The sequence below is a fragment of the Notothenia rossii genome, assembly GCF_949606895.1.
Source record: "Notothenia rossii genome assembly, chromosome: 10".
NCBI lineage: Eukaryota > Metazoa > Chordata > Actinopteri > Perciformes > Nototheniidae > Notothenia > Notothenia rossii.
In genome coordinates, this window is record NC_136908.1 from 12,355,783 (window position 1) to 12,374,440 (window position 18,658).

An 18,658-nucleotide genomic window follows, 5' to 3' on the forward strand; every position below is an offset into this window, starting at 1 on the left:
CACACACACACACACACACACACACACACACACACACACACACACACACACCGGGTTTGAACCCCTGTGCAGAAAATCAAAGTGACATAGAAAGAGTCCAGGCTGGGCTGTGTTGTAACTTGTGTGCGACTGTGGTTGCAAAATTCCGGGAATTTTCAAAGATGGAAACTTTCCAAGGGAATTTATGGGAATAAACTGGGAATTTTCAAAATTGAAGGTTGGCTCTTCATAGGGAACTTAAACATAGTTGGGGAAAGTATATTTTAGCATAATCTTGACTAAAACAAACAGATGCCATTCAATTACACTTGAATATCCAGGCCATAGCACACTGCTTACTGCATGGCTATTGAGACCACACAAAGGTCCGCAACAGGCTCACAAATGTGAGAGTGGAAAAACTGGTTGGCATTCGGGCAAACCTAAGGCTCTTTGAGCCTGACACAGAGCCATCCTCAACAAGGCTGGACAGTGACACTGAAGAGGAAGACTCAGAGTTGGATGTTGATGAGGCCCAGGAAGAGCCCGTTGACTGAAAGGCTTTAGCAAAAATGCAGAGGATTGCTTGAAGGAAGATTTACATTTTGAATGGGACTTTGCCGGGATCTTTGGATGGGGGGTGCATTTTTGTTCATTTTTTAATGAGTGGGGTTGAGGTGGATGAGTAACATTTAACTCAACATTCCCGTTTTCGTTCTTCAATGAAACAAATAATTGTTCAATAAAATAATTAAAACTTGTTCTGTTCTACTTAAAAAAAAAATGTTTTAAAAAGAAATCTGTTGAAATGTCATGTTTTTTTGTTTAATTTTGCATCGAATATTTCCAAAATTCCCCAGCTTAACTTCCCATGGAAACTTTCCGCCTCTTTGCAACCCTATGTGGGACTAAAAAAAAGTTTCCTGAAATTAGAGGGCGGGGAATTGCTTTGTTTGAAATATACCTTTGCTCAAACATTGGAAAAAAACTCCACAACTTCTTCATTTATATGACAAAATGTCTCATTTTCAACTAAACAGTGTTTAAATGTCATTTTCTTCCATCAATCTTTTTTGTAAATACAGCCACACGTGTGTATCGTTGCCCTTTCACAGATGTGTTCATGAAGCATTTGTGTTCACACGTGTGGCGACAAACTTACCGCTCTCCCTGCTCTCTGGCGCCCCTCTTTGGTCGTCCAGCCGCAGGTCACTCAGCAGATGCTCCAAGATCTTGAGGGGCGTCCCGGACACCACCACATACCTGCAAGACGAAGAGTCGCAACAATCTTCTTCACTACAGCACCAAGAACGACCACTTCCATTCCTCCACCCTGCCTTACTCTCTTCCTTCTTATTCTCCTCCACATCGTCGTCATCGATGAAGCGAAAATGGGGAACGTCAAAAGCACACATTTCTGAACAGCTACCATCTTCATCGTGATTGCTACACTCGTCATCATCGTCCTCCTCATCGTCATCCTCTATGTCCTCCTCTGCCTTGGCAAGCGTAGCTAGCTCCGTGGTCATCTTCATATCTAACAACCTCCGCAGGATCAGCCCTCATCTAAGCTCTTCATACCCAGGAAGGGTGCTCTCCTGTGGGGTAAACTGCATTGCCGTCAGCCTAAGAGCTCCAGAGATTAAAACGCTCTCTGTGACAGTTTCTACGGTAGCACTCTGAGGGAACTGATTGCTACTGAAGATGGTGAGCACTGCACACACACAGACATACACAGACCCACTTAACCTGCCTGTCACTGACACTCCCTGCAATGTGCCTCAGGACTTGGCACGCGCTGGCTTAAAAACACACTAACAAAGACACTGCACAAAAGAAATTAAATTTGAGCAGACACACAGAAAAACCACTCTAAACACATACACGGATTCGTGGAAGGAAGTAAACCAGCCTTGGTGCCATCTTTGTTTGGCTTCCAGCTGAAAACAAAAAAGCCATTCTCTTCTACCAGCTCTGTGCCAGAAGCCAAAGCATACATTATCTTAGACAAACACACACACAGTGTTGACAGCACTTCTGATATAGTGCATGTACGTGCATGAGTGTTTCGTTGCAACATCCCAGAGTGGACGAGGAGAAGTGTTATGATTATGTTTTTGTTGTTATATAGGAGGAGGGACTGACCTCTTGTCACAGTCCTCCGCTCTGGACCCGCCCCCTGACGATGTGGGCGACGGCCGGTCCGATGGCGACGTCACTGAGGAAGTTACTCTCCGTAACACCAACACGTCCCGTCCTCTCTCCTTCAGACACACCCTCCCCACTGCCTCCTGGGAGGGAAAAAGGGAGAGGGACATGTCACAAAGTGAGGCAAAGAATAAACTGTTTAAAAAGCGATTTAAGGGAGTGAAAACATTGGATGTCTTTTTTTTTGTCTACAATTATATACTCACTTTGTGTCCTCTCTTTTTTTAGACTGAGCAGATTTTTTGACCCAGTCAGCACTTTCTTTTGTTTCACACAAAGGAAGAGAACCAAAATACCAACTGTATGTTTCCAGTTGAGGCCAAATGAGAAGTTTGATGATATTAGGTTTAAGGTTCTTTATTAGTCATACAACCAGAGCTACAAAGTAGTTATGTCGATGAAAATCTTAGGTCAGAGGCTTCTCGAACAGTGCAACACAATATTACAGAAAAACAGAAAAATATAGAGCAAGTAAATATTAAAAGTAAATGCAAAAAGAAAGGAATAGTATAAAAAAAGTGAAATAAGAGTCTATTGGAATGATTTATTAGGTAAATAGATAAATGATTATTATTAAAGGTCTATTCTAGCTAATTACAGATATGTATATACATATATTAGTGCGTATGATGTCCGAAATGCATAAGGTATGTTTGAGGTGAATAACACATTACATATTTGTAACTAGAAAATTGACAATTACATTTTGGTCTGTAAAATACTTTGCTCACTATGCCATGCTCACAACTTTTTACTGATCAAGTGAAAAGAAATCTGAATGTGCCAAATGTTTTTTTCATAACACGTTAAGACAAATACCAGCCATAATGAATACACATTGATATTCTCATAGGCCTCAAATATCTAGTATCAATCAGGTTACCCAGACCCTTTCGCTTAAGATTAAAATGTCTTGAATGCATACATGAATAAAGCCTTTGCACTCACATGCAGGCACAGATTATGCTGGCACCATCACAAGGAAGTATCGCCTTTCCTGCCTTTAGAAGAAATGCTATTGTGTAATAAATAACAATGGGGAATGTAGGCTGACACTTCAAATGATCATCTGCTCCCAAAATGAACAGCACCTTGATCCCTGACTCCAGCTCTCTCTCTCAAACACACACACACCTGCAGTGACAGTGGAACAGAGCTCCAGATGGACAGAGGAGCACAATAAGTAACAGCCTGAGGAGAGGAGAGAAAAGATCAAAGGCAGAGAACAGGAGGAGAGATAAAGAAGCAACGTCTCTCCTCCAGCTGCTCGTCTGTCGCAGTCAGAGGGATCGAGCAGCAATCACATCTGACAGAGAGCTTCCTTTGACACACACACACACACACACACACACACACACACACACACACACACACACACACACACACACACACACACACACACACACACACACACACACACACACACACACACACACACACACACACACACACACACACACACACACACACACACACACACACACACACACACACACACACACACACACACACACACACACACACACACACACACACACACACACACACACACACACACACACACACACACAAATATAATGTGTGTGTGTGTGTGTGTCCTGATGTGATACAGATGTTCAGTGGGGTGAGGTCACTGAAGCTCCCTCAGGTGTTTTGGTGTGTAAGTGTCAAATTGTCTCATGAAACCTTCCTCCGTACAAAATGATTTAAACATATTTTTACATTACAATGCAGTTTGACTTTCTATCTTATTTCTTAAGTCTGTAAAGCGTCTTTGAGCAGCTGATAAAGCGCTTGAAAAATGAAATGTATTAAATGTAATTTTTCATCAAAATGTCATTGTAACACCTTATAATGACTAATTGTATGGTTATTTTGAAAGTTCCGGTTGGAAAGAAATCGCCCACTACTGCAGAGGCGTTGGTCTGATTGGCAGAAGCCTCTATCTTGGCACTCAGAGGAAAAGAAAAACGGAGGTGTTCAACATGGCACGTCTTGTTCAGGACTCCATAAGAACATTTTCTAAATGGTCATTATGAGTATGACAAGTAAAAATAGGCTTATTGCGTTAAATAGGCATATATCCTTGACTGTATTATACATGTCAGGGGTTCCAGTGTACAAATAGCTTCCAGGTCTTCAAAGAGAACCCAACTGTTGTGGAATGATGTGCTTTCAAAAGATCTGCGATTTCCCAATGCTGAAATTAATGTCTTCAAGGTTAAGCAACACAGACATGCATTGAGCTGATAAATAAGGCAGTGACAGCTGATGTGAAGAGATCTGACGCTGCATGCCATTATTACAATTTGGGCCAGCACCCAGACCGCACCCAGCACCCTGGATAAACTCAAGATAACAAGAGTTTTGAGGCCTACCATTCGAACACATCATCCAGGGGTTCAAGCAGGAACCGGGATGTTTTTCACAGGTCTCCATCTTTATTTGTATTAACCTTTCAAACAATTCGTTGAACAAAAAGTTTGGAGAGATTATGGAACTAATTAAAGTACAGCTATTACAAGAACAAAAAAGGGAAAGAGAATGTTGTTTTGGTGTTCCTGATACAGCAGAAAACTGTTGATCTTTCCGATAACACTCGCACTCTTTGCAAAGATGCCAAGAATAACAGCTCCGAGCCAAGAATGGAGGACGGCAGCGTTTTATCACACAAACCCGCGCTCGAGATCAAAAGGGTTCCAGAGAATGCTCCAAAACAAAAACAGCTTTCAACATTGCCACCATTAAAGTGTAACTATATATGTGCTCACACAGGCATTCTCAAATACACACACACAACTAGATGTAAAGACTTGAGTGCAAACAGCAGCTCCCGAGAAGAAACATGAATTTAGCCTGAGAAAGAATGCAAGAAATGAAAAGGAAAATATACAAAGAAGGCACTTGAATGCCGCAGAGGAGGAGGTTAGAAAGTTATGCAACACAGAAAGGGAGACGGATGGCAAGAAAAGCAAGCAAGATATAAGGCGAGAGACTGGGACTGCAAAGTGAGAGACGCAGGGGAGTGTGGCTTAAAGTGAGAACAAAAAGAAGGAGTGTGAAAGAGAGGGAAAGATATTGTTGTATCCAAAAGGGCCAGCATACGTCAGCTGTAGGGTACATTTTCAACTTAAAAAGAGAATATTGCCTTGATTGATTGATTGATTATTTTGCCTCTGTCGATCAAGCTCAAATTAGCTATTTCTGTTATGTAATATATCCACCTGACAAAATGATAAGTTGACTGAAAAAATAGATCTATTTGATTAGAGCACTCATCAAAGTATTTTGTCACGCAAAAGTATCTAAATGTGCATTTTTCAACATCTCAAATAAGTAGATTTCCTGCTTCTCTTTTTTTTATATTATACTAATATGTATGTGTTTGTGTTCTGAATTAACCAAACAAGACAACTAGGTTTTAACATCAGCCAAATTACTAATCTACAAAATAATCAGCATATTTATGATGAATTTACAATGCAAAAAATAAATTGCAGCCCTACCTCAAGCTGCAGTGTGAAAAACCTTGAACAGTCGTGTCAAACATTTACAAACTGCTTTGGTAAAGTTTGCTTTTTGTGTCCGTCACTTGTTCTCAGCCAACAGGTGTGACTGTCCCTTTCCTTCCTTTTCTTCTCATCCCTTCCTACAATTCAACCATCTGCACTTCCACCTCGTCTACACCCTTTCCTCCTCACGTTCGCCTCTACATTTCTGAAAACACTTTTTCTCTCTCCTCTCCTCTCTTTTCCTCCCCTAGGCCAAGACTCTCTGCCTTTGAATGGTCAGACTTTCTGCTCTAGAGGCTCGGGATTTAAGAAAAGTAAATGGAGACCAGTGGACATGCACTTACTGTCACCCTCATGAGGTCACAGACCTAGTGCACAGGAACAAAATGACGTACAGAGGAAAGGTGGTCCTAACGGAAAGACTAAAGGAAGCCCTCTCTGTTCCCTTTGTGTTTCTGCATGTGTGTGTGTGCTGTGTGTGCTGATAGAAACTATGCCATATCTGTGTTGTGATAGCTCCAGGCCTGATTCCTGGAAATAATGGATAAGAATATGAAACACAATGTGTTTCAGTCAGCAGCTCTCATTAGTGCAACTCTCACACACAGAAACTGTAACACAAGTTACCAAAAAGCCTGCCTGTGTGCGACATGCACTCTGTGACCTTGGATAATACTGAGTCGGGTTGGCCTCTGGTAAACTCCCATGGCTGATCCAATGAGAATGAATGACAGTGCACTCAATAAACTGCTACAGGAGTTTGAATCACTATGGAGACCCACAGAGGTTTGTCAGAGCTTTTTTGTCATTTGGGAAAAAGGGAAATAAAATGTAAAAATCACCATGACAACACAGTAAGAGTAGAGTTGTCTTTTTGGTGGATAGATATTTAGGGTTGGTTTTTGTGACTCGCTGTCTCCGAATGATATTAAAACACATTTTGGTGCATAACTGAAAAGGATCATTCATTTGTTCATTTTTAGAAATGATTACAGTTTGTTTGTCCAAACTTAGGAAACACCAAGAGCCTAATTGATTGATCTAGAAAATAATTGCCAGCTTAAAAACACATTTTCTCTTTGGCTTCATTCAGAAGCACTACTTTGATAAAAAATAAATATATATGTTTCTACTTTTGTATACAAGAAATGAAAGTGAAAAAATATCCTCTTCGGAAAAATCCCCAAGGCTAGGCTTAGGTCAAACCCACCAAGCTGATGAGATATGTGGCAGATTTCACAAACACATTAAGATGTAGGGTGAAAATCAGACTGCGTTTCGCTTTGCTTCCTGCCCTCAGGTGCACAGTAGAGCTGGATTATACAGTACAGCGCTTCTCTAACACCCCACTCATTAAGTGCACACACTGACTCAGCCTGCCGGCACCATTAGTGCATGAACACACACACACACACATAAGCTCCCACACATGAGTATAAGCTGTAGCCAGAAAACTCACACGCACAAGTGAACATAGACATACACAGTACTTTGCAGACTGTAAAAGGGCATGAGATCACATTGCACTAAGCCCTTATTAACACCCACATTCGATGAGCTAGAGAGCTGCTGGTTATTTAATCTGGTAGGAATGAAGCAAAGCTCTACGTGTGTATATAAGCAATGATAGCTTCAGTTTGCATGTGTGTGGGTGAATTTGAGTGCGCAGATGTGTCCTCGGATGATGTAATAAAGTGAGGAGGCATGTTGTGAACTAAAAAAGAAATGTAGTGCAATAACCCACCACAGCATTTACATTTTTATAAAGAAATGTAAAAACAGCAATTAATACAAATAAATGAGTTTAGGTTACATATGATAAACTGTATGTGAATGTTGATTATATTTGTGTTGCTACCTTGGATAATTTTTAGCTGTACGCTTCCGTTTTAGCTTATTTTATGTTGACATTATGAATGGGAGAGATGTACCTACTTTCTCTTATTTTTAGCTCATCTGTTTTGTGGATATTGTGGTGAAGAATGTAATGTTTGAATGTCGTTTATTTTGTCTTGTCTTTGTCAAAGAGTAGTTGTTACTGTGGTAATAACTAATGGTGACCCTAAATAATGTAAATTAGAGTAAATGTGGACATGTGTGTTTCGTCCTCGAGAGTCTAGAGTCTAGACTAACAGCAACACAAACCAGGATGGTCCTCCTGATGAGGATTTTCTCGCCTTACTCCTGACCATGAGTAACTAAGACCTTAAGTGCGTGTTTTAAAAGTGACTACAATAATTGCCACATTCACCACATCATGACGTACATTACTCTGTACTCATGATAACCATATAGCCGCAACTCGCTTTGCAGATTACATGGTGAGAAACCAATGACTTTGCGGAACAAACTCAGACCTGGGAATACTGTATGATATAAATGTAGGTATAAGTGATTGCCCACCGCTTTAAGGTAAAAAATGCTCAACCAGATGAAAATCTAAAATCAATGATTGTAGGTCAACCTTTGGAGGGACTCAATGAATCAGCATACCATTACAACATATTGAGGCTGTCCCACCACATCACCTCTGACCCCAACCATGTCCTGAACAGCGGATATGAAAGTTAACCATCAAATCGGAGACACAGTGTCCCGCGATTCAAAAAGGTAAAACTGAAGCATTCTTTTGTGCACCACTCAAATGAAATACAGAGCTAAAACCCAGATCTAATGTACGTTAGAGGGTCTTGTGCAGGTTTCTCTTCAGTGACCCTGGTGTTTTGTCAAATATTCCCTTGTATCACATCTTAAATATCTGTCCTTGTCGATGTTGCAAATGGAGCCAGACTCTCTGACAATACAGTATTATCGCATCTTAATTCCAAACATGAGAGCCATCACCACACTCACCGCCTGGTTCCTGTCTGGCAGCCGGTAGTTGTGGTTCTGCAGCAGCCGACAGCCGTCCTTGGCCAGCCGCTGAACGGCCTCCAGCCCCAGCCGGCTGGTCAGATCCTCGCGGCCGCACACCGTCCCCATTCCTCCACCAACGCCGCCGCTGCCCCCGCCATCCCGCAGCGCACACACTCCGCCCAGCTGCAACACAGGTGGCAGAAAAACATATCTCAACCCGCAGTCCCAGGACATGCTGGAGACAGTCAACAAAAGTTTGTTTGATGGAGTTCAAGAAGGTTCAGTGGTTTTGTCCAATCGGATGGGTTTAGTCCAGAAACATGCAATGACAAGTTCTCAGCTGGCCCTTTATGTCCATGTGCGGAGAATGAGATGAAATGGTAATCCTGGCTCTGTCTTGGTCTCTCTCTAATTCTTCCTCGTTGCTTTTTCTTTCTATCAATTACAGTCGGTAATTCTCTTTATCTGTTGAAATTCTCTCTTTGTCTGAGTCTGACTGCTCCGTGTCAGACGATCTGCTGGAGAAAGAGTGGTAGTCTGTGATTAGTAGTAAGTGGGCGGGTGTGTGCGTCTGTGTGGGAAGAGTTTGTGCTGGTGGGGTGTGTGTGTGTGTGTGTGTGTGTGTGTGTGTGTGTGTGTGTGTGTGTGTGTGTGTGTGTGTGTGTGTGTGTGTGTGTGTGTGTGTGTGTGTGTGTGTGTGTGTGTGTGTGTGTGTGTGTGTGTGTGTGGTGTCTATAGTTTGTACTTAAAGTTAAAATAGAAAGTGTGTAAATGTGAATATCTAAGAGTGATATAGAAGAAACAGTATTAGATTTCATTAAAAAGCTAAATAAACCAATGGCTTTGTCCTCAGTAATTTCTCCTGTCGTCAGGTCTATCTATGTGTTTGTACATTTGTGTTTGTATGCTCCCTAAGGTGCTGCTAACATGATGGTTATCACTGGTCTGGTCTGTTTATTTTCCTTGGAAAAGGAAAAGAGAGGTTTTTCATTTGGCTCCGAGCTGGTTAACCCTTCCTGTGAGCTAAACTATCCCACGGTGCCATGCTTTATACAGAGGGTGAAACACACACACACACACACACACACCCACACACACACAAACAAACACACCCACACACACACACACACACACAAACACAAAACATGATAGCATATTCCCACACTTAATTTTGTTTACTAGGAAAACTCCCCCCGGTGACAACTCTTATCTGCGGAAAAAAGCCACGTACACAAACAGATATTATATCAGAGCCACAGTCCCCTGTCTCCTGCTTCCTGTTAACCTGCTGTCAACTTCCTGTCCTAGACACAGGACTCACCAAGATAAACCTGTCTGTCTGTGTGTGTGTTTGTGCTGTCCGGCTGTCTCCGTCCATCTCCTTTTCTCTCCCATTGTGACCTTCATTTTTCTTTGGTCTCTTGTGTTTAAGATCTATGACAATCTATAACGTTGTCGCACTAGTATGTGGTTTATATGTGGTTAACACAAGACAATTATGTCAAATAAACAAAAATAAATACTCCTGTTACCATTACAATCTGCAGTGCTCTCTAAACCCCTCACAGCAGGATGAATCTTATGGCTACTAAGCTATAACGGTTTGAGAAAAATATCTTATTGTGATTATTTGACTGATATTCCAAGTGTGATATTGGAGGAAATTATCATTTTGCCTTCACTTATATTGACAAATATATAAATGGTCGGATTTTTTGTTAGGATCGGTTTCTTTTAGGTCCGTAAAATACGATAAGTCGCCCGGTCATATCCGCTCTATACTTTGCCTGTAACAAACATAGCTTGATGACCACTGGGGTCAAAGCAATACAACAAATCTAAGTTTATCTTTAAATAAAACATTGTGCAAGACTTTTAACCTTTAATAACATTAAATATATTTAAATGAGGGGATCATTACTCTTTAATCATAAACATATGCAACTATTTACAGAGGGAGTTGCAAAAAGCCATTTCTTTGTGTTAAGGGGTCATAAGCCACACACTTATGAGCCATTGATTAGACTCACAGTAGTATTCAGTGTCTCCTATGTTACAGGGTGTTAGCGCATACATGTAATACATTACTTAACAACAGCCCCTAAGGGTCGTTTTAATTTTGAAGCAGTTAATAGTCGCGTCTCAAGGTCACAGTGAGTGCTCTGCATATATTAAGTGTTTATTGAATTTCATTGTTAAACTTTGTTGTGAAACATCCCGTGTTAATTGGTTACAGGCGATGTTGTCACGACTTAATTAACTGATGGGAAAACATCCTCACCATGGCATGCATGCATATATAGTACTGTGTATATATTTGTTTCAAAAGATTCCTTTTTTCCCTGCTCTCACCCTTTCTCCTCATCTCTGGTGTTATTTGATGATGAATAATTGATGTAGAAAAAGAGGTTTCCACTGTAAAGAGATGGCACCAGAAAGCAAACATGCCTTCCTCTGCACTCTATTTCTACCTTCAGCCACTTCATGGAGACACACACACAACAAACAGCTTTTTAAATGAGAGAAGGCTAGCCAATAAAGATGACTACTTACAATGGACGTCCCAAGCAGGGCTGTATTGGTATGATAGTGTCAGTATTTTTCATATTGCGCCTGGTCATTTCTGAATCTTTTTTTTTTTTTTTTTTAAATGGCAATTTCTGTGACGACAGCTGTCAAAAAGCTTTACTGTGCCCTTTTATTCACACTGAATCCTCTCCCAAGAGAACAGTACTTCATAGGCAGGCAAAGTTTAAGGCAGCATGCACAAATAAATAGCATGCAGTTTAATCAAATAAAGATATTCACAATGACATGTCTTGCCACCACACAGGTTGAACCTATAGATGCTTTGCATGGGCTACAGCAACATTGTATAGGTGAACCAAACCTCTTCTCGCTTTGCCAGGAGTCGTTATCTTCCTGGCTAAACGGTTTGAAACATTATTATCTCCACTGATATAAAATCCAACTTTAAATGTTATGTAATACTTCAAATTGTAGTGAACTCTTGATTTTTTTTCTAAACCAAACTGGATTGGCTTTACGAACTCTTTTGTAAGCCTACTTTAAGATGATTGTGCACTGACCAGATAACTGAGGGAAAATATAAATATTGGATTGAAAATTAATTGAAGGATTAGCATTGGGGGCAATGACAGGGACATTGTCTAGTATAAGTGTGTGTGTGTGTGTGTGTGTGTGTGTGTGTGTGTGTGTGTGTGTGTGTGTGTGTGTGTGTGTGTGTGTGTGTGTTACCGGGCTGCTCTCCTCGCTGGGTGTGCGAGGCTCATGTTGGCTCGTCTCTGTCGTCTCAGAGTCCTGCTCTGATACTGCAACCCACCCAAAGCAGAATCAAGTCATTTATGACAGATCTTCACACACTCATTATGTAACATTGTGTGAGTCATCCATGTCCTCATGATGCAGAAAGGAAAACACATTGAGGCTATGTTTGTGTGATTTATGTTTCAATTTTCTGATTTGTTTTTTTAATTGTTCCATCTGTTGTTGATTATTAAACATAGAAAACATTCAAAAATAATATTCGAATAAGGCTAGATTTCGCTATTAGCTGATTTCTACTTAATATATATAACAATTATAAAGACAGATCAAATCAAGGATTAAGTCATTTCAATATAAAATCTTGATCAAGCTCATATTAATGTTGACAAGACGACTGGTTGCTTATTATATATTTATCTATCTAAGATGTATGTATACTTACAAGCTTTACGAGTCTTTCGGGCAAGAGCAGCTGCCAGCTCACATTGTACCTGTTGAAGAAACGGTGTCAAGACAATACGCTAAAAATAAAAATATATAAATGATTGATGAAAACATTGGTAATGAGGCAGCAATAGGATACTGTATTTATTGATTTTCAGTCGCACTGACCGTAGAAGTGAGCCTCTCAAGAGCTTTCATCTGGAGAATCTCACTGCAGATGTCCCTGTTGCCTTCAGAGTCCTCCTCTGACCTTGGATAGACACACAAACACACACACACACACACACACACACACACACACACACAAACACAAAAACACACACAGCTTTACTTATAACTGACATGTGCAATATTGTGATCAAATGCTCTCCAGAGAAATGGGATTCCTGCAGGTTTTTGATCTACGCTGCCCCCTGGTAAACCTAGAGAAGAACTACAGCCTGTTGACACATTTACTGGATGTTCCCGCCTGTGGACGGTAACACAATAAACACGAGAATATTTGAGTGAGAATATTTTCTGTGTGTTAATATTTTCTTTTGGCGAGTGGTATCTGTTCTATTTGTCCACCCATCTGTCTTTCTATTTCTTTACTGCTCACATGTCTCTGTATGGAGCATCTCTCTCTGCACCCCCCTTGTCTTTAATGTGGTTTCATTTAAAATAGCTTGCAGACACACCCTCCTATTGATGTTAGTGAGACTGTGTGTGTGTGTGTGTGTGTGTGTGTGCGTGCGTGCGTGCGTGCGTGGCAGATGAGTGTACATGCATTCAGAACATATATGGACGTGTAACTTGTTTTGAGGATCTTTTTTTAAGCCTGAGTGCATCTGTAATTACATTTGTGTAGGAGTTCATTTGTGTGTTTGCGGTATAAACAGGTGGTTGTTTTGGGGTAAACTGTGTTATTCCCACAGCAATAATACAAAGTTGTAGAGTTTGTCTTCGATAGCGTCAGACTGCACCCGAGGCCCCCTCCCCTAATATGTTCCCTTACAAAACCACCGTTTGGATATGTCTCCCACACACTGCCTCACCCCAGCACTACACACACAAAGACTGATTTGCATACAATTTGGATTTTAGCAACAGATCCCAGTGGTACGAGTAATACTTGTGAAGGGAAGAAGATGAAGCACTGTGTGACTATGTGTGTGTGTGTGCTGTAATCTGATAAGGGCACGATAGAGGCAAAGCGGGGGAGATGTTGATAACGTGTATAGCACAGGATGACTCTTCAGCTATCGGCTCTGACACAGACAGATGAGCCAGGTAGACAAACAGATGCCTTAAAGGAGTGTGGAAATATCATATTTTTACTGTCACAATAAAAGCTGCTTGTGCTTTCCTTTCAGTATCTGTGTTTGAAATAAATCCACTCTTTAAAATAAGATAAGTCATGATTAAAAATCTCACAGAGCTGGATGAACAAAGGCAAATGATCAAGTTGTCAATGCGATTAAATGTGAAGGATTTTAATCTTTTGTGAGGAGCATGAGATGAGATCTATTCTGAGTCACCATGTTAAATGTATTCTCATCATGGAGGGTCATTAGGGTTTTTAGCAGCCGTTCATTTGGCAAGTTGGTGACTCACTATGAGGCTGAATGTATCTGTGCTGGAGGACAGGCACAGTGGGAGCTGTGTCACCAATCATTAAGCAGCACAGAACAGTTTTCAAACAGCATTGATAGAGGATTAACATGATGGCTGCTTGCAATGTCTCCCTTTTTATTCAAAGTCAAAGTTGGAGTCATGTTCCCACACAATAAATCAAAAATTAAAAGCATACAAATTGTTATTGTGAACAATGTGTCAACGTACTTTAATCTGATGCAATCTAACAGAGATAAAAGCCTGTGCCGTAATGCAGATTGTGGTCGATGTTATCTCTGTGGAAACCCTTGACTACTGTGTGGCTCTGTTTCTTCAGCCCTCTGCAGAATCTGTTTGGCTTGTTGCCCTCTTTGGACCAAAGCGCCATGCAAAGCAAGCAAGTGTGTTTTCTCATCCTAAGCTAAGGTGTCATATTTAAGCTTGTGGCAATTCTCTACTTCCTGCTCAATGATATGCAGAAATACCTTGATTTTTTTAAATGCATAAAACTGGAAAACTCAAATGAAAATGTGCATTGATAAAAATGTTGTATTTTATATACAATGAGGAGGCATTAGTGAAGGGACAAAGAGAGAAGATATTGTGAACATAAAGACTTCAAATGTTTTTATTGCAAGTCTATTGTATAGCATTACATTACTGTGCCCCTCTGTTTTGTGTCTATACAGAAGTTCTGTGCAGCTGATGTACTGTACTAAAGTACCCTTTTTCACTGTGCTAGATGCAGTGATGTTCATTCATTTGAGTCAGTTTTGACAATCAAAGCTTGACATGGACTAAACTTTCAAATGAACAAATGTGGTGACATTAGCAGTGATGTCACCACACCATTGGCAGTGAGCAGGACATATTTTCAGAGTTAAACTTTAATCACCTCTCCTTATAAAGCTCTTTTAAAAAGCACTATATATGCAAGTTCAGACCTTAAGTGTTATTTGAGCCACAGAGGAAGACAGAGATGAGACAGTGAGAGAGGTTCTTGCCAATAAAGCTCATTAAATAGAAACAGAATTGAACGCAGATGGCGACATAATGAGGGACGAGGGACCTGTTATTTTGTAGAGTAAATAAGACTGTCATTAATATAACAGTACCTTTTTAAGAATAAGAAAACTTGAAACCATGAGATTCTTGTTGTTTCTTTCCCGCAAAACAGCAATTATTTTTAGAAAGCCTCACGGTGTACAATGAACAATAAACTAATCATATTTAATGACCACATTGTGCCTGGTAGCAGTTTGTTCAGACACAGCGATCCAATTGGAAACGCTGGAAGTGTTGACACAAAGAGAAACATCTTCTACACATGATGCAGAGGAGATAACACATTTAATTAGTAGCATATTTTTCTCAGGCTTCACCAAGGAAAGAAAAATCACTAACAGGAGGCCAAACTGTCAGCTGATGGTACTCCATATTCAGGCAACAAGTTATCAGTATCAGTGTAATGCTTGCCTCATTAGATTAGAATTCAGCAAGAGATAAGTTGCCATAATTCATGAGGAGCGCTAGCATCAGTTACACACGGCTGCATTTCAAATCTTGCTGCAGCAGCTCAAAAAAAGTGCAATTCTCTAATTTGGTAAAAAAATATGCATGCTAGCTTTGCTGTATATAAACGTACGATAAAAAAAACAATTCCAATCTGACATTAGTGGTTTTTGGATAAAGGCTTTTTTTAGATAAGAAGCATTCAAATTAGAACGCATACACAATATCTGACGTACAATTATTGCTTTAGAGATGATATACTTTTGGCTGTTTCCCCTGGCAGCTACAACTATTGTCCTTGACACCAACAACAGAGCGGTAGACTGAGAGGAAGGGAGGGTGTGAGACGAGAGGATGCCTGCAGAGAAATGTTGCGCCAGTCAAAGAGAGGCTCAGACAGCAGTGGGGTCAAAGTGACAGACAGAGGGAACGTGTTGAATGCATAATCTCATCTGTGTCTAATACACCCAAAAATTGAACTGCAGTTTTTGAGATGTTTTTAGAAGAAACTCACAAAATATGTGGATAATATGAATATGATTGAGAATACATTTAAAACACGACATGATAAAAACATGCAGACATGTCTTTAAACTTTTTGCAGGCAAATCAGAGAGCATTCCAGGTGAAACCAGCCAGGGAGAAAAAACAACTAAAATATTATTGGTTAAATTAGTGAAAAACGGGGTAGAAACCTGTTATTAAGCCCTAATATCTCTGCACACTACCAACCTGTGGAAACCATGTGTCGTGGAGTGACCCTAAGTATGCACGTCATCCATCATGATGTATAGAAAGTAACACAGAGGTACATAAAGTATATTACATGACAATTATATCAGTAAGTATGACATTCAATTCCCCTTGCCGTCGTGCTCCCTCCCTGGTGTCTGCAAATACTCCCTTTGAAGTTGACACACAGATGAATGTGTTAACGTGTGCTCTTGTTCCCTCGCTCTCAATATATACTCCATTTTTTTTACATTCCCTGTCTCACCCTCTTTCTTTCTCTGAATGACAGATTGAGTTCAGTGGCATCCTCAGCAGGAATCCCACATACAGGAACAGGAAAGCCGGGAACTCTGGCTGACACCACTCTGCGCGCGTGCGTGCGTGTGTGTGTGTGTGTGCGTATCCTCATCATGTTTCAGTTTTTTGTGCATTTTTTCTATAGATGTTAAGGTGTGTGTGTGTGTGCGTGCGTGCGTGCGTGTGCGTGTGCGCGCGCGTGTGTCACATAAACAGACTGAGGATTTAAAACCTAGAGATTAGGGCTCTAGCTAGGATTTGGGAAAGATCTTTGGAGAGGGTGTGTATGTGTGAGTTTATAATGTGCTGCAAAACTTGTGCCCGTGCACGTTTCCACCAAATCAAACAAACTGACTTGTCATCAGACAGACAAATGACCTTAATCATACTGTAAATCTAAGCGGGAAAACTGTCACTTCGACTTTGATATTCAACCAGAGCGCCGAGAGCTTCCACTCCAGGTCAACGGAGATCATCTAGTAAATTACTACTGAGTCACATTTAAAGTTTTATCAACTATCCTCAACATTCTGCAACAATTGAACATGTTCGCTCTAATGACAAAAACCTAACAACATGCCATTATGAAAGATAAATATGACCTATATTATCAGTTCATAGGATTATCCATTAAAGGAGTGATTTCTTTATTTTATTCGAACAACCAAAAAAAACCTAGGAAAATGTTCAATAAATGATGTAATGATGTTTCTGAATACCAAATATAGTGTCTAATGGGGCGACAGGCTTTGGTTTTGAGTGGAGAGGAGGGTGTTCAAGAACTGCAGTGTTCTCTTTCTTAGCACAAAACAGAAGAAACGACATACAAGTCGTAAACAGGCTGCATAAAAGTAATAGAAGCCATGCAAACATTTCCGACTAATCCCTGTGCTTGTTTGGCTAAGTGTAACGAGGAGAGGGATGTATCGGCTCCGTCCCCAAAGACACATTTTATTTCTTTAAAAGAACAATCAAATGTTATCTTTTAGCAAGTGAAGCAAACCGTGTCAAGTTGAGATAAAAGTGTTTATTCAAACTAGATTAAAAAAAAGGGAACCCCCTACTGCCCATCCATCGCAGCGTTACTTGCAATAAGATTTTAATGGACACTTACGGGCTGTTGGCCCCGCCTCCAGAGCGAAACTGGACGTACGGGGCGAGTTGTAGGAGGAGCCTAACCGCCTCGGACCACTCCCCTTCATTGCGGCGAAAGTCACAGGAGGCGGAGTCACACTCCTCAAAGCTGAACTGGTAGTAAGAGTTTGAGTCTGAAAACACCACCCGCTGGTCCACTGGAGAAGGAAAGCACACAGAAAAAAAGGGATTTTATTAAAGTTTTCTGATTTTCCCTTTCTTTTTTTCACAGTAATAGTGTGCCAAAATGTAACAAACTCTGTCTATTTGTACAATAATAGCTATAATTGAACCTGATGAAGGTATACAGTATATGATTACAGTGTTAGGCGCTGCTTTGTTCAGGAGCCCATGAGCTCCCCTGCATCACAATCCATAAGTGGCAATCACTGCTATAGAAAGGAAGGCGAATGATGCACAGTTGTGTTATTTTTAAGAATGTTCACAGATGTATAGAGTTAATCAAGAACTAAGTATATATAATTTACGTTAAAATCAAATGGCTTGTAAGGTCAGCATTAACAGAACGGAACATTGTTCTTTGAAATATAGAAATGAGCATGCTGATTACAGATGTTTAAACAGGGTCAAATGTGTTTAAATGTGAGTCAAAATATAAAGATTGGAGACAGAACAAGCATTGCTTCGTACATTATTAAATGTATATCGATGCACTAAATTCAGTCCTCAGTCATTGTTGACAGTTTATAGCAGTATAATTTGTATGGAATAAAAACCGAAATAAACTCTTCAGATACGCTGGATTACCCAGGAAGATGAACTAAATACTAATGTTCCAAAGCAAGTAGCCTCAAGATGATTAGGTTTGCTCATTCTTAAAAAACAAATGCATTGCTTTTCAATATTATAACTTCTCTACAATGATGTGTTATGCATATCATACTAAGTGTAGTTTCATCATAATAGATTCAGCTTCTCAGAGGGTTGAGTGTGAAGTATAATGTTAGTTGTCTTTGGTAAATATTGAAATAGGATGTGTGGGTAGTTCAGAAGGATTTAAATAAACATAAGAAAAGAGATATTACCTTGTACAGTTAAACAGGTAAAGGAAGAAGCTAACTCATCTCTATTCTGTTCGT

The 18,658-nt window shown here is 40.3% G+C and overlaps 1 protein-coding gene across 1 annotated transcript in view; it reads right to left on the reverse strand.

Annotated features, from left to right (window-relative positions):
* rapgef5a (Rap guanine nucleotide exchange factor (GEF) 5a) overlaps nt 1–18,658 on the reverse strand; it is a 43,983-nt gene that overhangs the window by 14,105 nt on the left and 11,220 nt on the right. Inside the window, exons 5-11 of the mRNA XM_079653020.1 lie at nt 17,539–17,716; nt 12,456–12,537; nt 12,286–12,334; nt 11,814–11,887; nt 8,553–8,738; nt 2,125–2,270; nt 1,142–1,242 (exon numbers count right to left, since the gene is read on the reverse strand). Coding sequence (XP_079509146.1) covers nt 1,142–1,242; nt 2,125–2,270; nt 8,553–8,738; nt 11,814–11,887; nt 12,286–12,334; nt 12,456–12,537; nt 17,539–17,716 — 816 coding nt within the window. The remainder of the gene's footprint in view (nt 1–1,141; nt 1,243–2,124; nt 2,271–8,552; nt 8,739–11,813; nt 11,888–12,285; nt 12,335–12,455; nt 12,538–17,538; nt 17,717–18,658) is intronic.